Raw genomic sequence first — 25,825 nt, 5'->3', positions numbered from 1 at the left:
CAAAATTTCAGGTACCTTATTTTTTTTGTAAGCGTTTGACAGGTAGCTTATTTGTCCAAATAAGCTACCTGAAATGAAATGCTAGCTAGAGTAGCATTTGAGATTTCAGGTACCTGATTTGGTTTGATTTTCCGTTTTTACCCTTTAAATCTATACTATTAAATAATTATCATATCGTTTTAGATCATTTCATCAAGATCAGTTATCTTTTCAGTTTATTTGCCAAACATTTTTTTTTATATAATCAGATACCTTATCAGTTACTAATTTTCAGCTATCTTATCAGTTACCTTTTCAGGTTTCAATTAACTTTTTAGTTTTTAAATATCTTTTCAGGTTTCAGATAGCTTTTCAGTTAATTTTTACCAAACAGAGCCCAACTCTATTTTGAGATACATAAGTTTTTAGTCAATATGTGGCTCCCTATTGTGCTAAACTTGCTCATGTAGTCATGTACTCATGTGTTTGTATTTAACATTTGATGTACAATTGTACAAAGACATCTATGGTTCATATGTTTCTAGTACAACATAATTAACATGATTGTTGAATTTGTGTGGTGTCTACACAACTGTAAAAAACACCACACAAATTCCCTTCATATCCTATAGTTCTTCCCAAATTTTTATTTAAGACGGTAATATCTGTCTTAAACTTAAAACGGTCAAATTATAATAGATTAGACAAAAGAAAGATGTTTAGATATTAACAAAAGTTTTATCATATGTATACTGCAAGTGCGAGCATATTTAATAACCTATTTTCATCTTAATTCGGATACTGTCATCCTAAGAGAGACTTACCGTTTTGTTTTTAATCAATTTGTGGTTCCCTATTGTATTGCATATTTTGTTTGCATTTTCCCATCACCACAATTATTCAACCTTTGATGTACAATTGTACAAAGACATCTATGGTTCTTATTTTCCTAGTACAATATAGTAATTCACACAATTAACATGGTTGTTGAATTTGTAGTGGTCATTACCAGATTTTCTTGGTTTAAGCTAGCAAATGTAGGGTCCACCAATGTTCATTTTCACTTCATTAATTCTGGAATCAATTTTTCCTTTTATAAAAGGAGGATTGAAATTTGTATGTTCTTAAATTAAAATAAAATATAAACTTCTAAGAATTTGTTCTTAATTTATTTATTATGGGTGAATATTATTCTGGTGACATACCTTTACTAAAAACTGAAGACTTAAGTTATGAAAATAAGAAAACATCATTGTTAAAATTTACTGCAAAATGGGTTTTGAAATTGTTGATGTGGGTTATTTTCATTGCATGGATTGCTCTGATGTTCTTTTATCCTTCGGATTACGTAAATCATTTGGTTACTCGTTGGATTTACGCGAGTCAGGGATCGATTTTTGGCATAGCAGGTTTGTTGAATTTGAATTAACTTAGCTTGTAGTTTCATTCTTCCCTGATTGCTGGAAAATGTGTGAAATATGAACTGGCAGATGTCAGTTAGCTTAAATGGTAAAGTCATGAGTGGTGGGTACTCATGACCTGGGTTCAAAACTCGTCAGCATCATATTGACACTTTTTCATGGGAAAACGTGAGAATTATGCAATGTGTATAAGTCAGCAATGATTAAATGATGAACATAAGTTCAAAGTTTTTGTGTTTCGAAATCTGCAGGTAGTCTATTTGTAGTCTTCACTGGACCAGTTCTTATCCTTGCATTTCTCGCTATTCCGTATCTTATCCTCTCAGAGGATGAAGATGTTCAAGAGTATGTACTTCAATTCTCCTTCAATACACAATTTAGGTTATTATTGGTTATTATCCTAATTATTCATTTCGGAGTATATAATTTAATGGGTTAGATTTGATAAGGCTGTCTGCAGGTCGCCGCCGCTGAAGTTTGAAAATTTTGAAATTTTTAGTTAAAATTTTCGAATTTTTTCAAGACCCCCTTATAATATTTCCCTTTCGCTCCCGTTGAAAATGTGGCTCCGACACTGGTTGTCTGCAGTATATTAGTTATGGTGTTCATGAGCTGATTAACGAGTAGTAAATATGATATATTCACCTGCAGGAAAAAGATACCGAAAAGGCCAAGTTTCCGGCTCTGGACATTTCCTGTTCTGGTGGACGGACCATTTGGAGTGGTCACAGCTGCAGAATGCCTTGGCATACTTATCTTAGCTGTTTTCATTTTCTGGGCTTCTGCTAAATACACTGTCAGCAACTGGGATTTGACCTCCAGGCTCGAACTCCCGTCCTTCCGCAAAACGTACTATTCTTATTCTCCAGAAATTAAAGTATACTCCCTCTGTCCCGGTCATTTGTTGTCCTTTTCCATTTTTAGGGTGTCTCGGTCATTTGTTGTCCTTTCTATTTTAAGAATGAACTTGATGAGCAATTTGGTCCACTTGTCATTTAGTAATTGGCCCCCTCCTCTTTCCTTGGTTTTTGTGCCAAAACCAAAAGACAACAATTGACCAGAACGGAGGGAGTACATTTTTTGCCCTCTTACAGCTGTAGTTGCTAAGCTGATAACTTTACATTTGAAAATTTCAGCTGTTTCATGCTTGAAGAGACAGGAGCTAAACTTGGACTGATTGGATTATTCTGCTTAGCACTTCTGTTTCTCCCAATTGCGAGGGGTTCTATTCTTCTCCGTCTCATTGACATCCCTTTTGAGCATGCTACCAGATATCACGTCTGGTTGGGACATATTACGATGGTCCTATTCACTCTCCATGGACTGTTCTATGTTATTCCTTGGGCGATGGAGGGCCGACTTATCAAAGAAGTAACTCCCTGCTTAAAAATCAGAATCAACTTTCTCAGTTTTACTACGACTCGTGCTGTCTCTAATTAATTTAAATATTTAATGGAATTGTTTCTGCAGATACTGGAATGGAAAGACATTGGCGTAGCAAATCTAGCAGGCGTGATAAGCCTTACAGCGGGATTACTGATGTGGGTTACATCGCTCCCTGGAGTACGAACATGGAGTTTCGAGCTGTTTTTCTACACCCATCAGCTCTACGTAGTCTTTGTCGTCTTTCTGGCCTTGCATGCTGGTGACTTTGTATTCAGCATGGCTGCTGGAGGCATCTTTCTCTTCATGCTTGATCGTTTTTTGAGATTTATTCAATCTCGAAAGACTGTTGATATAATTTCCGCTACCTCTCTTCCTTGTGGAACTCTGGAGCTTGTAATATCCAAGCCTGCTAGTAAGTAAATCAACTTTGTAGCTTCTTATTCAGCAAGGGGTCGAATGTAGACCTGGCAAAATGGGTTAGACCCGGCCCGAAAGGCTGACCCGAGACCCGAAAATTACCTGAACTTGCTTGACCCGACCCAGACCCGACCCGAGCATTGTCTGGCCCAATGTTGACCCGACCTGAGGTGACCCAACCCGAAAAAACCCGACTCATAATTGACCCGATCCCAAATGACTTGAAGTGACCTGAAACGACTAGTACTAAGTCATATTAATATTACATATATATCAAAATAAAGTTTCATTGGTTACAACAGTCCCTAATAAATAGTTAAATTTGCAAAATAGTACTCCCTCCTATTCTAGATAAACCTCCATATTCATGGGGGCACTAGAATTAAGGAGATGGATTAAAATAAGATAAAGTATTGTAGTGTGGTTTGGTAATTGGAGAGAGTGAAGGTATTGTGGGGTATTATTGTGGGTGTGGTGATTAAAATAAGTATTGTTGTGGGGTAAGTTGATTAAAATAAGTATTGTTGTGGGGTGAGATGGGGGTATTGTTGTAGGGTAAGATGATTAAAATAAGTATAAAACTTTACTAAATAAGGAAATAGGGAAGATATTGTGAATAAATGAAAAAGGAAAGAGGGAAGTTTATGTAGAATAGGAGGGAGTATTTCTTAATCAAAATAGTACTAACTTAAGTGCTTACCATTAACTCAAAAGCAACCCGACCCAAAATGACCCATACCTGAAAATGACCCGACCCGAAATGACCCGACAACAGGTTACCCGAAAGTGACCCGAAATCCGAAAGTGACCCGACCCGGCCCGAAATATGTGACAGACCTGAAATGGCCCGACCTAAACTGACCCGACCCAAATGATCTCGAATGTATGTATGTCGGAGGTGTATATGCTAGTCTCACCAATTCAATTACAACAGGTCTCAGGTATAATGCTCTGAGCTTTATCTTCCTTCAAATTCGGGAATTGTCGTGGTTGCAGTGGCATCCTTTCAGTGTATCATCTAGTCCTATGGATGGTAAAAACCATATGTCAGTTCTCATCAAAGTTCTTGGAAAATGGACAAACAAACTTAAAGGGAAAATCTCGAACAATCGTGATGAAGAACGCCAGGAACTGTCCCAATCTCAACTTCAGTCTCTTATTACTGCTTCTGTGGAAGGCCCTTATGGACATGAATCACCGTATCACTTGACGTACGTCCTAAACTCTGATTTATGCATCCATATCATACGACTTGTATGTTTTCTGTCGATCTTGTAATACTCAATATTCGATTTCTGACCTATAGTCTGCTCTTTCTTAGGTACAAGCACCTGGTTTTAGTGGCGGGTGGCATCGGGATTTCTCCCTTCCTTGCAATCCTAAGCGATATCATGCATCGTCTAAAGGAAGGAAAACCCTGCATCCCAAGAAATATCTTAATAGTTTGGGCCATAAAAAAGTCGGATGAGCTGCCCCTTCTGACGATGATAAACGCAGAATCCATGGATCCGGTTCTGTATGATTGCCTTAATCTTGATATTCAGATATATGTTACTCGACAATCTGAACCTGAATTGGTTAGTTGTCCTGAACTTGTCACCTCCCTTAATATACAGTCAGAAAATTTCCAGGGAGACGGTCTCATAATAATTTATTAATGTCGATTTTCCTTGCAGGAAGAGGGGAAGACATTTGGGACAATGAACTCCTGCAACTATCCCATCTCGAAAAGATCAGAAATATCTGGTTTGGTTGGCACCGGAGATAACATATGGGCCGGAATATATATTATTGTTTCTACAATAGGCTTCATAATCTTCCAGGGACTGTTTGATGTGTATCATATAAACCCTAATGGTATCAAGGTTTGGTGGTACAAAGGGCTCGTCTTGGTGGTGTGTATGGTCGCTGGTGTTGTCGTCTTTGGAGGTCTTACAGTAGCCTTGTGGCATTTATGGGAGCGAAGAATGTCAGCTTCACAGTCGGAAAACCATGCCCATGAGACTAAGAAAACAAACACAGCACTCCATGATGTTGCTGTGGAACAAAAAACTTCAGATGATGATTTTATTGTCAATGCGAGTACTGTCCGATATGGCTGCAGGCCAGATTTTAAAGGTAGGTCTGATTCTTCCGTAATTTATGTCGTAGTATTTGATTCCTGCTTCAGAAACATTTGAAATTCCTGCTATTTTTGATTCCTGCTGCAGAAACATTTGAAATGGTGTCGGAGCGTTGGGGAGCAGTTGATGTTGGTGTCTTAGTATGTGGACCTGGTGCACTTCAGTCGAGCGTTGCCCATGAAATCAGGTCACACAGTCTAAGAAGGAAACAAAACCATCCGATATTCCACTTCAACAGCCATAGTTTCGATTTATAGGTAAACCCCTGCAGCCTGCAGGTATGTTATGGCCGCTTTTCTTCTTCTGACAGTAAATACATACAGTTCTGGTCATCTGAAAGGAATGTATGTATAAGGCTGTATAGAATACCTTTGCCCTGGCGCGGTTTGGCATCGGTCTTCCACTTTCTACTGTATATTCATTTCATGTTGTAATTACACAAATTAGAGAGATCATATTTGATTTGATCCTCCTAAATACTGTAGATATACGTATATGTACGAAAGACCGTAATAGATTGTATAAATGCTTCAAAGTTCCCAAGTAACTATAATTTTGCTGTTTCTTCTATTACTGTGTCAAAGGTGAATGCCATGGTATCACATATTGATTGATCGAGAGTCTGTCGTCGTGGCCATTACACGTGCCAAACAAAAGAATCGTAATCTAGATGGTAAAAAGGCGCTTATGTGACAAATGGTCTTTCGCCAAGGAAGTTTAAGCTTAGTGGTTAAATCGAAAAGGTTGTAGTACAATAAATTGTACATTTCCTCGCGAATTGGCCAAGGTCGCGCAAGTTCGGACTTCAGAGTTAATTCTATGTCAACCATTGCTTTTCTGCTTTGGGTATCTTCATGATCCGCGGATCAAGGTTTCAACCTTCTATGCCAATCAAGGTTTCCAAGGAGCGGGAGGAGGTGGAGGGTTTGGGAACAAAGGAGGAACCGAGGAAAACATGGTATTCTTATCAATTCCGAGACTTTTATCACCAGAAAGTGCAACAAGAGAAGCTACTAAACCTGCATTTCCAGCAATGGTAGGCTCCGTGTAATTGTAGTTCGTACGCACGTCATGGAAGCCGTCGTGATTGTCTGGACCTGCAACCATGGCTCCAATTATGTTGTTAGGGTTTGACTTCTTACTGTCCCTCCATTTCCACCCTCCCTTGCAGTTGTACTTGATCTTGTTCTTTGGAATAGATGCCCCTCTGTGGTGCACCTGCTTTGGATAGTGATTACCAAAGCCAACCAAATAACTCATCTTCTTAGGATTCTTGCCGAGAATGTAATCAATCTGCCAGGATGGTCAAGGATAAATGTATTAGGAAAACCGACACTGGAGTAGACAAACTGATACTCCCACATTTGGATTCCCTATAATTTTTTTTTTTTTTTCCGGTATATATAAAATTTTACACACCCATTAGTCTCTGTCAGAGAGTATGTTCCAATATAATGGGAGACAGATTCATGCACACATTTACCCACCAAAAAAACGGAAACCTTCAAAAACATAAGGTACCTGAAATTTTGGTCAAATAAGCTACTTTGACCAAATCAGGTATCTGAAATGCCTTGCCAAACGGAGCCTAAATCTCTTGGTCTAAAAGCAAAAGTAGTGAACTCAACTCAATGGAGGGAGTATGATATCAGCACCAAGTAAAATAGACAAGTACCTGAGTCCGAGCAAATTCACGCAAGACATCGCTTGTATAGAAATTGGGACCACATCTCCAGCCCGGCGTATCAGAAGTATCAAGATAATCACTGAACAGGGTAGCCAGGAAAGCGGCATTTACTACATACTGAAGAGGTTGAGGTCGTCCGTGATTCAGCTGGATCAAACCCCCTGTACATGTTTGAGGAAAATAAATGAATTGACTGTATGAACAAAATAATAAATAGGCCAACTATTGAAGCGAGGAAAAAAACTAACCTTTTGTTCTTTTAAAGATATTGAAATACGGCAAGTAGGAACACATAATAATTGCAGTTTGGTTGTGGTAGGCTTGAAGCATTTCTTCGTAGGGATAACCCGGATTCAAGAACAATTTCAGACGACTCATAAGCACCTGAAGTAGAGACAATGATACTCATTACACAATGTGTATCTGAGAGCTTATAGAACCAGAAAGTGCTAAACCAAAATATTACTCCCGTAACATCTTAAAATTCAGGTTTATTTCCACACACGAGTGAAATTGGCTATAGTATAACTATAGAGCAATGAAAGCATGCCCACGGGTAACAGGGATGAATTATGTTATGACTTATGATCTATAAAAAATTTACACTCCGGTGCCACAGATGATGTTTTTCTTTTTCAGTTAAGGGATAGCCACAAGGGCAATTGTGCAACCGGGTACAAATACAAACCTACGTATATTATGAGTATCACTCCTCAATGTCTTTACCATCAAAGAGTCATATGCATCATTACAGGGAACGCTATATGTTAACAGTGAGGAGGGCAATTGTTGTAATGAAGGCCAAAAAAGTCGCCAATATGCATCCAACGCCCAAAGGATTTCAGAAAGTCAGAATAAATTAATAAAACCAGAAATAGGAAGAAGCGATTATAAATATCTTGCAATAGAAGGAAGTAACTAGCAATTAAAACTTACTTGAGCGCCAGCAAGCTTGTTATCCCAGCTTAGCACACCATAATCTGGATCTCCCCGGAATGCACCAGCATGCTTAGCCATTGAAGGATGAGTTGCTAGCGAAAGGTATGTATTGTTTCCCGTAGCATAATACAACCAAGCCCCACCCCAAACGAATTCATCCCAGTACATAGTAGAATTATAAAAAATTTCAGCATCTGAACCACGTTTACTGTATCTACCCCTTCGCCTTCTTCCGAAATCAAATAGTGTCTTAGCTCCATGCACAAGTTTCAGAGAATATGGCTTGTTGTCCTTGAAAACGATAGAGGCCGCGGCCAAAGCAGCAGCCATTTCAGCAGCAAGGTCTGAGCAATTGCTACATTCTGATACAGGGCGTGCGTAGTCAATATCTTCAGGGCGCATCCAACAGTAATGATCGTTAGGATTTGTGCTCCCACGGGACGTATCACCAACCCCAACCTGTGACAACAAGTTGACAAAAAAACTAAAACCAAAAGACAACGACAAAATCGAGATCTATCATGTCGCTATAGTTGAGGCCAAAACATTACCACCTTCATCCCATTTGACTTGGTCCCATTGGAAACTCAATTTATATAGAGACAACATAAAATTACTCGCATTTAATTTTTTAATTCCAGCTGGTTTTAACTTTTTAAAGCTGAACACAGTGTATATTATGAAAAATGTTGTTTAAAGTTCATATTTTTTTGCCTACAAACTCAATGAGGACAATGAAAACGGGATAGAGAAAGTAATAATTTAATAATATATCCAATCCTCCTACATAAAGAGAGCACATGCAGAAACGACAATTCAGTTCAACAATAACAATCATAATACCAAAAGAAAAAACGAAGGCGATTAATGACAAGGTGGTACCTGTGCTACAAGCTTATCAATAGTATCGGCAGACGAATTAAAGGTCTTGAGAAAGAAATCCGTCCCCCACTTGATAGTTTCCTTAACATGATTGAGCTCTCCAGCTGCCTCGTACTTGGCACTGTACTCGATCACACTCCAACTCAACATGGTCATGGCAAAAGAGGCAGGGAAATTGAACTTAATCGCATCCCCAGCATCATAGAACCCGCCCTTCAGATCCTTGAAAATAGTACCAGCATCAGATTTGCCGTCATTCATACATGAATTACCCCTCCATGAAACATTGTTGTGCTTCGGCAATTTACCCACTAAAAAAAACAAATTCAACCTCGTCAGCAACAAATTTCCACTAACATCATTAACGTAAATACATAATCAACATTTTTAGACAATTTCCAAACATCATTTGCCTGATCTGTTCAAAGCAATCAATTAGTCTAAATTTCAAACCTGAATAATGGATATCCTTAACTATAGTAAGTAGAAAAATTGAATATGATTAAAATTTATACTTTAAAATTACTTTCTCAATGAAAATCACGAGTAACCTACAAATCAAATCTTAATAAAATCAACAAACATCAAATTCATCAATTTCCTTCGCAAATAAAATCGCAATTGAATCACTCCAAACACTCTTAACAACAACAATTCACCAGGTCAAAGTTAACAAGTAGCTCCAGATCAATCAATTGCCTATTTTCATCAATATGTTCACAATTGAATTACTCTAACAAGAATAATTCACCATATCAAACTTCACTAGTAGCTCCAGATCAATCAAATTCATCTATTCTCCGCAAATACAATCACAATTCACAACTGAATCACTCCAAGCACCCTAACAAAACCAATTCACCAGATCAATCAAATTCATCAATTCCTACTCAAATAAAATCGCAATTAAATCACAGCAAACACTCTTACAACTAAAATCCACCGGATCAATCAAATTCATCAATGTTTTAGTAAATAAAATCGCAATTGAATCACTCCAAACACTCTAACAACAACTAAAATTCACCAGATCAATCGAATTCATCGATTCCTTTGTAAATAAACCGCGAATGAACACTCCGAGCTCCCTAGCAACTAAAATCCTTAGATCAATCAACTTCATCAATTATTTCACAAATAAAATCACAATTAAATCACTCCAAACATTAAAACAACAACAATTCACCAGATTAAACTTCACAGTCAGCTCCAAATCAATCAAACTCCTCAATTTCCTACTTAAACAAAATCGCAACCGAATCACTTCAAACACTCAAACAACAACATTTTCACAAATCAAACCAAAACAACAAAAACAAAAACATCAAATTCATAGATTATTTCGCAATTCAAACTCCAATTATCACATCAAAAGTAACAAAAAGCAACAAACTCATCAAATCCACCAAAATTCACACAAAATCAACAAAACCTTACATTTCTGAGCATTGAAGAACATAAGCGCTTTCCTAAGAGCAACAGTATAATTATCCGGCGGCGGCGCATTAGGATGATGTTTCGGCGCAAGCTTAACAATAAGCGCAACAGTATCATTATCCGGTGGCGGCGCAATAAATCCTATAATCAAACCAACGGCCAAGATTGATCCAACTGTCCATATAAATATTTTCTTTTTCTGTTCACTGGGGCCCAGTAGCCACCTCTGCGGTGTTTCGTCTAGCTGGCGTGATGACGTCAGCGCTGCTTGGTCGTATTGGTAGAGTTTATGACTTCGGTCGTCGTCTGTGGCTGAATCTCCGCCGTTGATCTCCATTGCTCCTCCCTATAGATCTCGACCGTACATTACGGGGGATTTTATTTTTTTTGTCTTTTTACTAGTATAGTTCCCGTACTATAGTACGGTATTTATTAGATTGGAATAAGATTATTTGTATAACTTGACTGTACTTTTAATTAATGTTATAATGTATTAAGTATAATATTATCGGAAAATTCACGCGGTACTCTCAAACTTTGGCATTTTACACGTGATACCCAACTTTTTAAGTTTGTGCACATGTTATCCTTGAGATTTCATTTTGAAGCACAATGTACTCATTTTATCGTTTTTAAAATTTTTAATTGAGCATAAATCATAGACCAGAAATCGGAATTGAATAATTTTTTTTTTCAAATTGATTATCTCTTCGCGATCTATAGATTGATAAAACGAAAATGGTCATTCGGAAATTTAAGATCGAAAATATGTTTGATTTGAGATTTTCGTTTAAAAAACCCTATAAAATGTCAGTCGACAATTTTTTTTTTCCTCAACTCGTAGATTATGAAGAGATAATCATTTTAGGAAAAAAAAATTGTCCGATTCTGAATTCCGGTCTAGGAGTTATGCGCAATTGAGTTTTTTTATAGCGACAAAAATGGCATGTTGTACACGAAAATCAAACATAGAGGGTATCATGTACACAAACTTAAAAAGTTGGGTACCACGTGCAAAATGGCAAAGTTCGAGGGTACCACATGAATTTTCCGTAATATTATTAAGAGATAGAAAAAAAAAGTTTACTTACCATCAAAGAACACATTAAATTACGTTGTTTTGTCTTAAACTGTTAATAATATCCTATAATGTTAAATAATTACATGCATCTAATTTAGTACATTAATAATACATTAAGTAAGATATCAGATCTCTAAATAAAACGCGTATTAATCTTATAAAGTAAACCGGTAAAAAACGATATACTACGGATGTTAAAAGACGTTTACAAATTATTAAATTACATTTTCACTTCTTTTTTCAAATTAATATAGCTAATTAGCGGTGGTGCCGTGGTGAGAAGATTTGAGCGGTAGAATACAATAGCGGGTCCCTGCAGCTTGAGCGTAATATTAGAAAGAAATATACCGTATAATTTGCAACTTGAGCGCAATATTCATGTTGAGCGGGAATAGTTGAGCGGGATTTTCCTAAGGGTATTAATCTTTTAGTATATAAGGGATAAAGGTGGATTGATATGTTATAAAGATTGCATAATATATTAGGAGTAAATGATATGAGATTATTTTTTCGGATTTTATCTCTGATGAATTGATATAAGATATTGTATATTGGGGGTAATTTATTGTGATTCGAGATATTGTGATTTGAGATTTTCGAAATAATATTGTTAGCATTGCATAGTTTAAGGGCAAATTATAGTTTATTTCTCTATAAGATTGTATAATTAGAAAAGTCAAAGCATAATTTTTTTCCATGTATAAAATTCCAAGAATTATCACGTTAGAATTTTAGTAATGATGCCAAATCAATGCAATCAATTAATTTAAGTCGAGGGCCCAAATTAGAACGTGTTTTGTACTGTTTACAATCCACAAGGCAGACTCATCAAAGTGAGAAAACACTTTGGCGGGAAAATACTAAGAGAATTTTATTCTCTTAGTAGTAGGGGGGATGGGGTGGTGGACTAGTGGGAGTGTGTTACTAGTTGTTGACTTGTTGGGAGGCTAGGTAGCACGGACACTCCTTTTAATCATCTGTCTCGTGTTAGACACCGTCACCCGTAGAACACACGCTTAAACGTTTCGGATACCTACAAAGTCATGTTTAACTTTTTTTCATTTATTTGGGCACGTGTCGATGATATTTGGACACGTCTCGAACATGTGTCCATTGTATTTGGACATATTTTAGACACTTTCAAACAGAATCAAGTTGAATTTAAGATGAATAGTGTGCGTTGTTTTATGCCATATTGATTGGTATAATACCTGCGTCGAAGGTGAATGTCATGGTGATCAAATTGATTAACCGTGAGTCTGTCGTCGTGGCCATTACGCATGCCCCAGATAAGAATCATAACCTAGACAGGTAAAAAGGCACTTGAGTAACAAAATGGTCTTCACCAAGGAAGTTTAAGTTTAGTGGTTAAATCGAGGTGCTTGTAGTAAATAAATCGCACCCTCGCAAATTGGCCAAGGAAGCTTAAGTTCAGTGGTTAATTCTATGTCAACCCATGCCAACGAATCCGATTGATCTTCATTTCAAATGAATCGAAAGATAAACCCACCAATTTCAATCTGGAAAAAGCAAGTCAACAGCAGAAGAGCAAGAGTAACTTTGTTTCTTTCAGTGAGCAGCCATAATTTTTATCAGTTGATCGCTTTAAAGTTGTTCAGTATTTTTGTTTACAAAGAATACATAACGAATATATCGTACATATACACTGAAGTATTACAAGTTACAACATCAAAAAAAGAACTTCCCAAAAAACCTAGGTCACTCCGTCACAATTAACTTGGAGCAGTGAAGCCGTGTACTTTCTACAACAATATGGGCATTTCTAGTCCGGCATTACCATTGCTTTTCTCCTTTTGAGTATCTTCATGATCTGAAGATCAAGGTTTCAACATTCCATGCCGATCAAGGTTTCCAAGGAGCGGGAGGAGGTGGAGGGTTTGGGAACATAGGAGGCACGGAGGAGAACATAGTATTCTTATCAATTCCGAGACTTTTATCACCAGAAAGTGCAACAAGAGAAGCTACTAAACCTGCATTTCCAGCAATGGTAGGCTCCGTGTAATTGTAGTTCATACGCACGTCATGGAAGCCGTCGTGATTGTCTGGACCTGCAACCATGGCTCCAATTATGTTGTTAGGGTTTGACTTCTTACTGTCCCTCCATTTCCACCCTCCCTTGCAGTTGTACTTGATCTTGTTCTTTGGAATAGATGCTCCTCTGTGGTGCACCTGCTTTGGATAGTGATTACCAAAGCCAACCAAATAACTCATCTTCTTAGGATTCTTGCCGAGAATGTAATCGATCTGCCAGGATGGTCAAGGATAAATGTATTAGGAAAACCGACACTGGAATAGACAAACTGATACTCCCACATTTGGATTCCCTATATTTTCTTTTTTTTGGTACATATAAAATTTTGAATCAACCAATTAGTCTCTGTGAGAGAGTCTCGTTCCAATATGATGGGAGACAAATTCATACACACATTTACCCACCAAAAACCCAAAAATCTTCAAATAAGCAATTAACTACCCATTAATATGGTTCACTCTCATGATGATTGGGATAAATAAATCAATGGGTTTTTTCTACATAGTATCCCTCTGTTTTTCCGTTTTCTACATGGTGCCCCTTCACTTTTTAAAAGTTCCGTAGTACCCCTAACTTTTTACTAATAAAACTAGACGTAACCCTAACCCTTATATCTGTCAACTTGTGCCGTTAATTGCTGACATGGTTGCATATTTGGCATCGTTTTAGCTTACGTGACGATGAGTTGGCGATGACATGGATTTTATAGTTTTTCTTTTAATTTAAGCACATGATTAACTTACCAATTAAACTTAAAATTATTGTTGACATATGCTTATGGCACTCCATCTCCAACCAACAATATCCCACCCCCAACCCTTACCTCTATAAACAGCCGCCATGGTAATAGTGCCATATCCTTCTCCTACCTATGACAACTCTATCACATCAATCTTTTCAACACCATAATTTTCCATCTCCACCAAACCCTATTTAGTTTTTCTCAAATTTTTCCCTCTCTATCTTTAACTTGTATTAATGGTTGATTGGGTTGCGAATTAAAGTTTTTGTGGTGCTTTTTAGGTTTAAAAGCGAACGATTTAGCGGAGGTTGGTGCTAGATTGAGTTGGAGTTTGGTTACTAAAATGTAGATTGTAGGTTGAAAATGGAACGAATGAGTAGTGTGGTTGATTTATAGGAAATAAGGTCTATTGTAGTGGTGAATTGGATTATTGAAACCTTGGGTAATGGAGGTTAAGAGGTTAGGTTGAAGGAAGTGTAGAAGGAGATTAGGTGAAATTAGAGTTGGTTAATCATAGTTTATAGTTTAATTATAATATAAACAACATATACATCCATGTCATCGATTTAACGAAGCCATTTGACAGATATAACGGTAATGAATATGGAGTAACACGCACAGCTCCCATGTAATGTTCCCATGAAATGTGGGCCCCATTTTTCTCACATACATTTAAATCTCTTGGTCTAAAAGCAAATTTAGTGAACTCGAATGAATGGAAGGAGTATGATTGCAGCAAAAGTAAAATTAAAGTACCTGAGTCCGAGCAAATTCACGCAAGACATCACTTGTATAGAAATTGGGACCACATCTCCAGCCCGGCGTATCAGAAGTATCAAGATAATCACTGAACAGGGTAGCCAGGAAAGCGGCATTTACTACATACTGAAGAGGTTGTGGTCGCCCATGATTCAGCTGGATCAAACCCCCTGTAAATGTTCGAGGAAAATAGATGAACTGACTGTATGAACAAAATAACAAATAGGCCAACTATTGAAGCGAGGAAAAAACTAACCTTTTGTTCTGTTAAAGCTATTGAAATACGGCAAGTAGGAACACATAATAATTCCAGTTTGGTTGTGGTAGGCTTGAAGCATTTCTTCGTAGGGATAACCCGGACTCAAGAACAATCTCAGACGACTCATAAGCACCTGAAATAGAGACAATGATACTCATTACACAATGTGTATCTCAGAGCTTATAGAACCAGAAAGTGCTAAACCAAAATATTACTCCCGTAACATCTTAAAATTCAAGTTTATTTCCACACACTGAAATTGGCTATAGCATATCTATAGAGCAATGAAAGCATGCCCACGGGTAACAAGGATGAATTATGTTATGATCTATAAAAAAATTACACTCCGTGCCACAGATGATGCTTTTCTTTTTCAGTTAAGGGATAGCCACAAGGGCAATTGTGCCAACGGGTACAAATACAAACCCATATTATGAGTATCACTCCTCAATGTCTTTACCATCATATGCATCATTACAGGGAACGCTATATGTTAACAGTGAGGAGGGCAGTTGTTGTAATGAAGAGAAAATATCAACAATATGCATCCAACGCCCAAAGGATTTCAGAAAGTCAGACTAAATTAATAAAACCAGATATAGGAAGAAGCGATTATAAATATCTTGCAATAGAAGGAAGTAACTAGCAATTAAAACTTACTTGAGCGCCAGCAAGCTTGTTATCCCAGCTTAGCACACCATAATCTGGACCTCCCCAGAATGCACCAGCATGCTTAGCCATTGTTGGATGAGTTGCAAGCGAAAGGTATGTATTGTTTCCCGTAGCATAATACAACCAAGCCCCACCCCAAACGAATTCATCCCAGTACATAGTAGAATTATAAAAAATTTCAGCATCTGAACCACGTTCACTGTATCTACCCCTTTGCCTTCTTCCGAAATCAAATAGTGTCTTAGCTCCATGCACAAGTTTCAGAGAATACGGCTTGTCCTCCTTGAAAACGATAGAGGCCGCGGCCAAGGCAGCAGCCATTTCAGCAGCAAGGTCTGAGCAACTGCTACATTCTGTTACAGGGCGTGTGTAGTCAATATCTTCGGGGCGCATCCAACAGTAATGATCGTTAGGAGTTGTGCTCCCATGGGACGTATCACCAACCCCAACCTGTGACAACAGGTTGACAAAAAAAAATTAATTCTATAACCAGAAGACACCTACAAAATCGAAATCTATCATGTTGCTATAGCCGAGACCCATATTACTTCGACACACCATTTACCTAAGTGTTGTGTGCCTAACATGACACCTAGACTGTTCTCTGTGGGCCAAACATTACCACCTTTATCCCATTTGACCGTTCTTTTGATTTTATTTGGTTTTCATATTTTAACTTTTTAAGAGTTGAACAGTGTATACTATGAAAAAATGTTGGTTAAAGTTCAAATTATTTGACCTACAAACTCAAATGAGGACAATGAAAAAGGGATAGAGAAAGCAATATTTTAATAATATATCCGCTCATCCTACATAAAGAGAGCAGACGGAGAAACTACAATTCAGTTCAAGAATAACAATCATGATACCAAAAGAAAAAAGGAAGGCGATTAATGACAAGGTGGCACCTGTGCTACAAGCTTATCAATAGTATCCGCAGACGAATTAAAGGTCTTGAGAAAGAAATCCGTTCCCCACTTAATAGTTTCCTTAACATGATTGAGCTCTCCAGCTGCCTCATACTTGGCACTGTACTCGATCACACTCCAACTCAACATGGTCATAGCAAAAGAGGCAGGAAAATTGAACTTGATCGCATCCCCAGCATCATAGAATCCGCCCTTCAGATCCTTGAAAATAGTACCAGTATCAGATTTGCCGTCATTCATACATGAATTACCCCTCCATGAAACATTGTTATGTTTCGGTAATTTACCCGCTGTTTAAAAAAGAAATTCAACCTCGTCAGCAACAGAATTTCCACCAACATATTAACGTAATTACATAATCAACTTGTTTAGACAATTTTCCCATCAAATTAATACTTTTTGTCAAATTTCAGATGAATATAGCAAAAAGGCAACTAGTGTACTAAGCTTTCCCGATTCAATGGAATTTACTAATTATAACCATTAGAATGATGATTAGCAACTCCTTGCAAATGTCAATTGCTAAAAGGGATCAATTTCAAACCTGAATTACGGATATCCTTAATTGTTAGTAAGAAGAAAAGATGAATATTTTAAAAATTATTATTTTAAAAATTACTTTCTAAATGAAAATCAAGAGTGAGCTATAGATCAAATCTTAATAAAATCAACAAACTCGATAAGTTTCATTAAAATAAACTCAAATCACTACAACTACCAGTCATTAAATTCATCAGTTTAAAATAGACTACGATTAAATTAAATTAAATTACAGTAATATTTTAGAAAACTAATTTCTAATTCAAGTATTAATCAACAAACTACGTCAAAATTTTATCAACTTTAACTCCGACCACTACAACTACAAGCCATCATATTCATCAATTTCGCTATTGAATCACTCCAAACACACTAACAACAACAATTCACCAGATCAAAGTGTTAGTCGAAAATTGCAGTAACAATGAGAAAGTATAGAGATAACCCGAATAGTAGTGACGTGGTATGGAAGCCACTGCCTTGAAAACTATATTCCGGTACGACCGTGGTGGCGATCAGCTAGTGCCGGTAGTTCCCCAAGGATAACACTACGCCTCTCAACTCGGTTTAGCCCACTCGAACCGTGAGACTTGGAACAATCAGAATGTATTTCTTTACCCAGAAATTATAGACAGAAAGAAGAGAAGATGAGATGAGAATAGAGAGAAGGGAGAGTGTTTGTTGTGTGTTTAAGCTGAAGAGTAATGCTCTATTTATAGCAGAAATAGAGCCAGCAGCAGGTCCACAAGAGCAGCAGTGGAGAGGAGCCAACAGCATTAACACAGAAGTGGAGGGGAGCCAGCAGCATTAACACTTCCACTGAAGCATAAGTGCATCATTACCAGCTCCACAGCAACCCCACTGCATATAGACTAAGCTCTTGTACTCTTCAGTCCAAAACCAAACGGGTCTGGCCCAAAAAGATAGGCAAAGCCCGCCGCAGGCGATTGCCAAATCCCAAATCCCGGATCACGGATCCGGATCCGGGCCGGGCCGGGCTCGGGCTCGGGCTCGCGCGCGCGCGCGTGTGCGAGCTGAATTAAGCACCTCGCAAAGCTTCTACAAAAGCCTCCCATGACCCACACAATTAACTAGTGGAGTACACTAGCTAATATAAACACAAGAAAACCACACTATTCTACCAATGTGGGACAACTAATGAATAGTTGAACAATCCAACTTGGCTTTACAGCCATCACGTCCAACAATCCCCCACAGATGGCAAAGAAAAGCAAGGAGGAGAAATTCCTGGGTAAAGGAAGGATTGGATACTTAGGTATCAATATCTTTCGATTTGAATTGACACTTTAGTGAAATGAGGAAACAACTTACTTACAGCGAGAGAATATCTTGCGATTTGAATTCCTAGCTGAGCTTCGGTCGATACCCCCCACAACACATATCATACCTTCAGATTATGATCGTTCCGCGAAAGTGCAACGCGTTCTTTTAGAGTTATGCGTTTACCTCGGTACTGATAGATGTGTTCAGAAGACTTCTCATAGTCTAATGATTGTTACACCTACGTAGGTGACTCAAGTGCTTCTCAATAGCACTTCTCACATGAGTCATTAAGGATCTAAGTCCAACCTAGTGTATGATTCATCAAGTGCGTCTCAAAAGCACCACCATTAAGGCTTATGAATCATACAACGTCATATGAATAGAAGCTTTAGACCTAGTCAAGTCTCACTCTTGACCTAAGGACTTAAGCCCCATTCCTCTCGACGTATCAACGACTAGTCTCCTAGCCAGCCCTTTAGTAAAGGGATCAGCAAGATTGTTTTCAGACTTCACATAGTCCAAAGCAATCACTCCATTGTTTTGGAGTTGTTTAACTGCAGCGTGTCTTATTCGAATATGTCTCTTTTTCGAATTATAGACATTGTTCTTTGCAACACCAATTGTCACATGAGTCACAAAGGCGGGAGACCGGTGTTAGCCGTCCGCCCCATACTTGGTATATCGCTAAAAGGTTTTTCAACCATTCACCTCTTGCCCGCCAACTCAAGAGCTATGAACTCATATTCCATGGTAGAGCGTGCAATACAAGTCTGTTTAGAAGACTTCCATGATATAGCACCTCCACCCATGGTAAAGACATAACCACTAGTAGAACAGATCTCATCGTTACCGCAACCCGAGCATCACAAAGATCCCTCTAACACAAAGAAAATTACTATAATGCAAACATAAGTCAAATGTTCCCTTCAGGTATTTTAGTAAACGACGAAGAGCATTCCAGTGTTCATTGCTAGGGTTATGTGTATAACGACTCGATCTACTAACTCGCATAAGCAATATCCGGTCGAGTACGCTTCATTAAAAACATCACACTACCTAGGATTTTAGCATACTCTTCTTGGGAAACACTCTTGCCCAAGTTTTTACACAATGCTACACTAGAATCATAGGGTGTTCTGCAGCACATCATCAAAGCGATTAAACTTTTTCAACACTTTTTCAACATAATGAGATTGACTTAGATAGATTCCATTAGAGTTTCTGATGACCTTAACTCCTAGGATAACATCAGCTTCTCCTAAGTCCTTCATCTCAAAATGTGATGACAAAAAATCTTTGGTTCTAATAATTACCTCTAAATTAGTACCAAGTATTAACATGTCATCAACATAAAGGCATATGAGCACACAATCAGATTCTATTACCTTTGAATAAACACATGAATCAGAATGGTTAACCTCATATCCATTACTTATTAAAGTGTTGTTAAATTTCTCATACCACTGTTTAGGTGCTTGTTTCAGTCCATAAAGAGACTTGTTCAGTTTACACACTTTACTCTCTTGACCCTCAATCACAAACCCTTCAGGTTGAGACATGTAGATCTCTTCCCTTAGTTCACCATTCAAAAAGCGCTTTTAACATCCATCCGATGTATAATAAGGTTATGAATAGCGACTAAGGCGACAAGAGTCCTAATAGTCGAGATTTTGGTCACAGGAGAGTAAGTATCAAAATAATCAATACCCTTCTTTTGTGTAAAGCCTCTAACTACAAGTCTAGCTTTGAACCTCTCTATTGTACCGTCACAGTCTCATTTTCTTTTAAAGATCCATTTACTTGTAATGGGTTTACTACCTTTAGGTAAGTCAGTCAACTTCCAAGTTTGATTTGACATAATAGAGTCAAGTTCATTTTTAATAGCATCTTTCCAAAAATTAGCATCAATGGATTTCATTGCCTCACTATACGTTTTTGGGTCATCTTCTATTAAAAAGGTCAAACAAATTCATCACTAGCACAAACAAGTGTATCCATGTTCGACAAAGAAAGTTGAAACAAAATCAGCTCCAAAGTTCTTTGGACATCTAGGTCTCTTACTCCTTCTAGGTTCAAAGATCATGATCGGTAGAAGTGCTACTACTAGCAAGTGAAGAGATATCAATAGATGTAACAGGTAAACTAGGAGATGAATCAACATTCTTTTGTAATGGAAAAACATGCTCAAAAAACACAAAGATCTCTAGCTTCGGATATAGAACGATCACTTAAAGACATGAATCTATAAGCAGAACTATTTTGAGCATAACCTATAAAAACACAATCATAGGTCTTTGATCCAACGGTAGGTCTCCTGAAGTCAGGTAAGCCCACTTTAGCCAAACACCCCCAGACTCTAAGGTAACTTAGGTTAGGAGGATAGCCCTTCCACATCTCATAGGGTGTCTTGTCAATTTTCTTATGAGGTACACGGTTAAGAATGTGACAAGCGTAAAGTATTGCTTCCCCCACATGTCGTCAGATAGGCCAGAACTTAAAAGCATAGCATTCATCATCTCTTTTAAGGTTCTATTTTTACGTTCACTACACCGTTAGACTGAGGTAAGTAAGGTGGACTAGTCTCATGTATTAAACCGTTAGCGGCACAAAAGTCGGCTAGATAACTAGATTTATACTCACCACCTCTATCAGACCTTACCCTTTTAATTTTCCCGTCGAGTTGATTTTCGACTTCATTTTTAAAGTTTATAAACGATTGTTCCGCTTCATCTTTAGTCTTAAGCGAGATAGACACGGTGTACCTTGAACAATCGTCTATAAAGGTGACATAATAATTCTTTCCACCTCTACTTGCAATATTTTTGAAGTCAGCCAGGTCGGAGTGAATTAACTCAAGAAGACTCGTATTCCTAGTTGTGACAGGTTTACTAGGTTTCTTTGTGAATTTAGCTTCAACACCGCTAACACATTTAGAGAATTCTTGACTTGTCAAACTTGGAATTAAACTCATAGTTCTAAGTTTTTTAATATAGTCAACATTCACATGACCTAATCTACCATGCCAAATATCAATAGACTCACGATATAAGCGAAGTAGATGCAATATTATTAAAAACCGAATCGAGTTCAACACAAAAAGACCCCAAAGAAGATAACCCTTGCCCACAAATTCCCCATTACGCGACATTACCACCTTGTCGGCCTCAAACACAAGCTTCAACCCACTTTGTTTAATAAGGCTCCAGGACAAGGTTTCGACGTAACGAGGGAACATACAAAACATTATTTAAAGCAAGTGTTTTCCCTGAGGTGAGTTTGAGAAAGATCTTGCCTTTGCCATTGATCGGTGCGGATGAAGAGTTACCCATAAAAACGCAACCCCCATCGCCTACTTCCTCGAACTCAAGAAATAACCCCTTATTGAAGACAGAGGTGTCGGAAGCGCCGATTCAAGACCCATTCAAAGAAGATTACCCACCATATTAGCTTCCACAACCACAAAGAAGAATGATGTCATCGATTCTGACATTGGCTTCGGTAGTTTTCTTTTCGAGAGCATTGGTAGGCTTTGTGCCCGTGTTTTCCGCAAACATAGCGGACAAAAGGACCTTTAGCAGTTTTCAATCTTAGGAACCGGTTTGGAGTGCTTTCCCGGACCATTCTTCTTGGCCGACCCTGGTTCTTACCCCCGACCCAATTTAGCCTTACCCTTACCCTTGAACTTCTCGAAATAGGACGGACCACCAGACTCAACCAAATTAGCATCAACATTAGAAGATTTAACAGATTGACTAATAGGTTTGTCCTTAAGGCGATTTGCCTCTTCGGTCCTCATGTGTCCTACAAGTTCTTGGAGAGACAAGTCTTTTTTCTTATGCTTAAGATGGTTTCTATAGTCGGACCGGGAAGGGGGAATTTTTCCAATAACACATTAGCTAGAAAAATCTCATCTAGCTTCATCCCTTCATTCACTACGTCGACATAAATTCTCATAAACATGTACTTGTTCCATTATAGGTTTGTCATCTACCATCCTGAACCCCACCATTTCCCAACGACATACTTCTTTTTACCAGCATCATCAGCCCCATATTTTTTCTCTAGTAATTCCCACATGGTTTTAGCAGATTTGTAAACCATAAACAAGTCAAATAGGGTATTATGCATAAGATTAAGGAGGTGAAACCTAACATTTTATTATCCTTATCATGTTTTGCAATAGCCTCTCGCATTTGACTTTACTACGTAAATAGCGAGGTGTAAGCGACAGACATCATCGTAATTTCGTTTACAGTGTGCAAAGTGGTCGAAAATAGAACGTAATCAATTTCATACTTTCAAAAAACATTAGTAATTTTTGAGCCCAACGTTATAATTATGACCGCTAAGGGTTCGACTTTAGACAAATCAGGAGCATTTTTAGACATAATCGACATTGTTACAACAACAAATAATATAGTTTTCAAATTGTTAGTCGAAAATTGCAGAATAATGAATGAAAAGTATAGAGATAACCCGAATAGTAGTGACGTGGTATGGAAGCCACCGCCTTGAAAACTATATTCCCAATGCGACCGTGGTGGCGATCGGCTAGTGCCGTAGTTCCCCAAGGATAACACTACGCCTCCAACTCGCCGCCCACTCGAACCGTGAGACTTGGAACAATCGAATGTATTTCTTTACCCGAAAATTATAGACGAAAGAAGAGAAGATGAGATGAGAATAGAGAGAAGGGAGAGTGTTTGTTGTGTGTTTAAGTCGAAGAGTAATGCTCTATTTATAGCAGAAATAGAGCCAAGCAGTCCACAAGAGCAAAGTGGAGAGGAGCCAACAAAGATTAACACGAAGTGGAGGGGAGCCAGCAGATTAACACTTCCACCGAAGCATAAGTGCATCATTACCACTCCCACAAAGAACCCCATCGCATATAGACTAAGCTCTTGTACTCTTCAAATCAAAACCAAACGGGTCCGCCCAAAAAGATAGGCAAAGCCCGCCGCAGCGATTGCCAAATCCCAAATCCCGATCACGGATCCGGCCGGGCCGGGCTCGGGCTCGGCACGCGCACAGCTGTGCAAAGAGCCGAATTAAGCACCTCGCAAAGCTTCTACAAAAGCCTCCCATGACCCACACAATTAACTAGTGGAGTACACTAGCTAATATAAACACAAGAAAACCACACTATTCTACCAATGTGGGACAACTAATGAATAGTTGAACAATCCAACTTGGCTTTACAGCCATCACGTCCAACACAAAGTTCACAAAATCAAAGTAGCTCCAGATCAATCAGCTTCGTCAATTTGTTTGCTAATCAAATCACAATTTGAATCCCTCTAACAAGAACAATTCACCAGATCAAACTTCACTAGTAGCTCCAGATCAATCAAATTCATCTATTCTTCCGCGAATAAAATCAAAATTGAATCACTCTAAGCATCCTAGGCTCCTAGCAACTAAAATCCACCAGATCAATCAAATTCATCAATTCTTCGCAAATAAATTCACAATTGAACACTCCAAGTTCCCTAGCAACTAAGATCCACCAGATCAATCAAATTCATCAATTCTTTCGCAAATAAAATCACAATTAAATCACTCCAAGCATCCTACAGCTAAAACTCACCTAATCTCAAATTCATTAATTCTTACGTAAATAAAATCGCAATCAAATCACTCCAAACACTCAAACAACAACAATCACCAGATCAAACTTTACCACCACTTCCAAATCTAACTAAAATCAACAAACTCATCTAATTCATCAGCTCAACTCCAAGCACTACAAGTCTACAACAACTACAAATTATTAAATTCACCAATCCTTTCGCAATTCAAACCGCAATCAAACTCCAATTACCAGATCAAACCTAACTAAACTCATCAAATCAACTCCGATCAGTCGATCACTACAACTACAACTATAATTCAACAAATTCATAGATAAATTCGCAATTCAAACTCCAATTATCAGATCAAACCTAACAAAAATAAAAAAACTCATCAAATCCACCAAAATTCACACAAAATCAAATCAAACAAAACCTTACATTTCTGAGCATTGAAGAACATAAGCGCTTTCCTCAACGCAATCGTATAATTATCCGGCGGCGGCGCTTTAGGATGATGTTTAGGCGCAAGCTTAACAATAAGAGCAATAAACCCTATAATCAAACCAACGCCCAAAATCGATCCAACTGTCCATACAAATATCTTCCGACTAACAACCAAACACCCTAGATCCACGTACTTCGTCTTCTTCTTCTGTTCACTGGGGCCCAGCAGCCAGCTCTGCTGTGTTTCGTCTAGCTGGCGAGATGACGTCAGCGCTGCTCTGTCGTATTCGTGGAGGTTACGACTACGGTCGTCGTCTGTTGCGGAATCTCCGCCGTTGATTTCCATTGCTCCACCCCATGGATCTCGGCCGTACATTTTATTTTATTATTTAATTGTTTTGGGGGTGGTGGTTGGAAATGTGAAGGAGATGTAGCGGGAAAGTTGTTTTAAGGAGTGGAGAAGGGGAGTGTCGGTAGTGAGGATGAGGAGAAGGAGAAGGAAGGTGTAGTTGTTTATTTAATGGGATTTTTTTAAGAGTATTTTTGACAATCATGCCACCAACATGTGGGTTGGATTGGATTCTTTGTGTTCTTTCTATCTCTTCGTCAAAAGATAATTATTACTCCCTCTATTTTTTTATATATGACTTTCTCATATTTTGAGATATTCCCTTCTCTCTTCAATATCTCTTAAAATATAAGATTAAGGGGGCTGATTTATATCGACGACGTTTTAGTAAATATCGACGACGTTTTTCATAAAAAAGACGATGACTGCCCTTTTGACTTTCTCTCTCTAAAAAAATTTCTCTCAAACTCAACTAAATTAAAAACAAAAAACAACAACAACAATTAACAATATGTCAGCCTAATTAGTTCATGACATTAATTTTGTAAATAACATATTGTTAATTGTTTGCGTAAATCTGAAATTTTTACCCCCAAGATTGAACCATAGACCAAACTTTGAGATCTAACGTTCAACCATGGACCAAACGTTGAAATCAACGTTGCTGCGTGTCAAACGTGGAAACCAACGTTGGCCGTGGTCCAAACGTTGGAATCCACGTTTGTTTACAGACGGAGAATTTTTTTTTTTTTTTTTTTTTTAAAAAATAAAAAATAAAAAAATTCTCCGTGGCCAAACAACCAATTCCCACGTTACCACGGATGAACGTTGCATTCCAACGTTAAACCCACGGCCAACAACCATTTCCA

General features: G+C 38.1%; 3 protein-coding genes across 3 annotated transcripts; 1 reads left to right on the top strand and 2 right to left on the bottom strand.

Annotated features, from left to right (window-relative positions):
• Nucleotides 1–983: 983 nt before the first annotated feature.
• LOC141622242 (ferric reduction oxidase 7, chloroplastic-like) lies at nucleotides 984–5,894 on the top strand. Its single transcript, XM_074438289.1, has 9 exons — nucleotides 984–1,388; nucleotides 1,652–1,745; nucleotides 2,052–2,249; nucleotides 2,537–2,771; nucleotides 2,871–3,198; nucleotides 4,138–4,414; nucleotides 4,525–4,780; nucleotides 4,880–5,321; nucleotides 5,414–5,894. Exons 1-9 carry the CDS (start codon nucleotides 1,157–1,159, stop codon nucleotides 5,581–5,583), a joined length of 2,232 nt encoding a protein of 743 aa, XP_074294390.1. The 5' UTR covers nucleotides 984–1,156; the 3' UTR covers nucleotides 5,584–5,894.
• LOC141622244 (endoglucanase 25-like) lies at nucleotides 5,823–10,685 on the bottom strand. The gene is made up of 6 exons (XM_074438291.1): nucleotides 10,272–10,685; nucleotides 8,835–9,145; nucleotides 7,950–8,411; nucleotides 7,262–7,397; nucleotides 7,002–7,174; nucleotides 5,823–6,619 (listed from the first exon to the last, which is right to left on the bottom strand). Exons 1-6 carry the CDS (start codon nucleotides 10,606–10,608, stop codon nucleotides 6,218–6,220), a joined length of 1,821 nt encoding a protein of 606 aa, XP_074294392.1. The 5' UTR covers nucleotides 10,609–10,685; the 3' UTR covers nucleotides 5,823–6,217.
• Nucleotides 10,686–12,895: 2,210 nt separating this feature from the next.
• LOC141622243 (endoglucanase 25-like) lies at nucleotides 12,896–25,204 on the bottom strand. The gene is made up of 6 exons (XM_074438290.1): nucleotides 24,602–25,204; nucleotides 16,746–17,056; nucleotides 15,826–16,287; nucleotides 15,163–15,298; nucleotides 14,904–15,076; nucleotides 12,896–13,617 (listed from the first exon to the last, which is right to left on the bottom strand). The coding sequence occupies exons 1-6, from the start codon at nucleotides 24,981–24,983 to the stop codon at nucleotides 13,216–13,218; spliced, it is 1,866 nt and encodes a 621-aa protein (XP_074294391.1). The 5' UTR covers nucleotides 24,984–25,204; the 3' UTR covers nucleotides 12,896–13,215.
• Nucleotides 25,205–25,825: the final 621 nt, after the last annotated feature.

The sequence above is a fragment of the Silene latifolia genome, chromosome X, assembly GCF_048544455.1.
Source record: "Silene latifolia isolate original U9 population chromosome X, ASM4854445v1, whole genome shotgun sequence".
NCBI classification, from domain to species: Eukaryota; Viridiplantae; Streptophyta; class Magnoliopsida; order Caryophyllales; family Caryophyllaceae; genus Silene; species Silene latifolia.
The sequence above is the reverse complement of the archived record's forward strand: the minus strand, read 5'-3'. Positions and strand labels throughout refer to the sequence as shown.

Excerpts from the sequence above, each read along its gene's own strand:
- LOC141622244 (XM_074438291.1), bottom strand. The coding sequence starts at position 10,608 with ATGGAGATCAACGGCGGAGATTCAGCCACAGACGACGACCGAAGTCAT. Across the intron at positions 8,412-8,834 it reads TTGATAAGCTTGTAGCACAG|GTTGGGGTTGGTGATACGTC; the intron begins GTACCACCTTGT and ends TTGTTGTCACAG. Across the intron at positions 7,398-7,949 it reads ACAAGCTTGCTGGCGCTCAA|GTGCTTATGAGTCGTCTGAA; the intron begins GTAAGTTTTAAT and ends TCTCTACTTCAG.
- LOC141622243 (XM_074438290.1), bottom strand. The coding sequence starts at position 24,983 with ATGTACGGCCGAGATCCATGGGGTGGAGCAATGGAAATCAACGGCGGA. Across the intron at positions 16,288-16,745 it reads TTGATAAGCTTGTAGCACAG|GTTGGGGTTGGTGATACGTC; the intron begins GTGCCACCTTGT and ends CTGTTGTCACAG. Across the intron at positions 15,299-15,825 it reads ACAAGCTTGCTGGCGCTCAA|GTGCTTATGAGTCGTCTGAG; the intron begins GTAAGTTTTAAT and ends TCTCTATTTCAG.
- LOC141622242 (XM_074438289.1), top strand. The coding sequence starts at position 1,157 with ATGGGTGAATATTATTCTGGTGACATACCTTTACTAAAAACTGAAGAC. Across the intron at positions 1,746-2,051 it reads GAGGATGAAGATGTTCAAGA|GAAAAAGATACCGAAAAGGC; the intron begins GTATGTACTTCA and ends ATTCACCTGCAG. Across the intron at positions 4,781-4,879 it reads GACAATCTGAACCTGAATTG|GAAGAGGGGAAGACATTTGG; the intron begins GTTAGTTGTCCT and ends TTTTCCTTGCAG.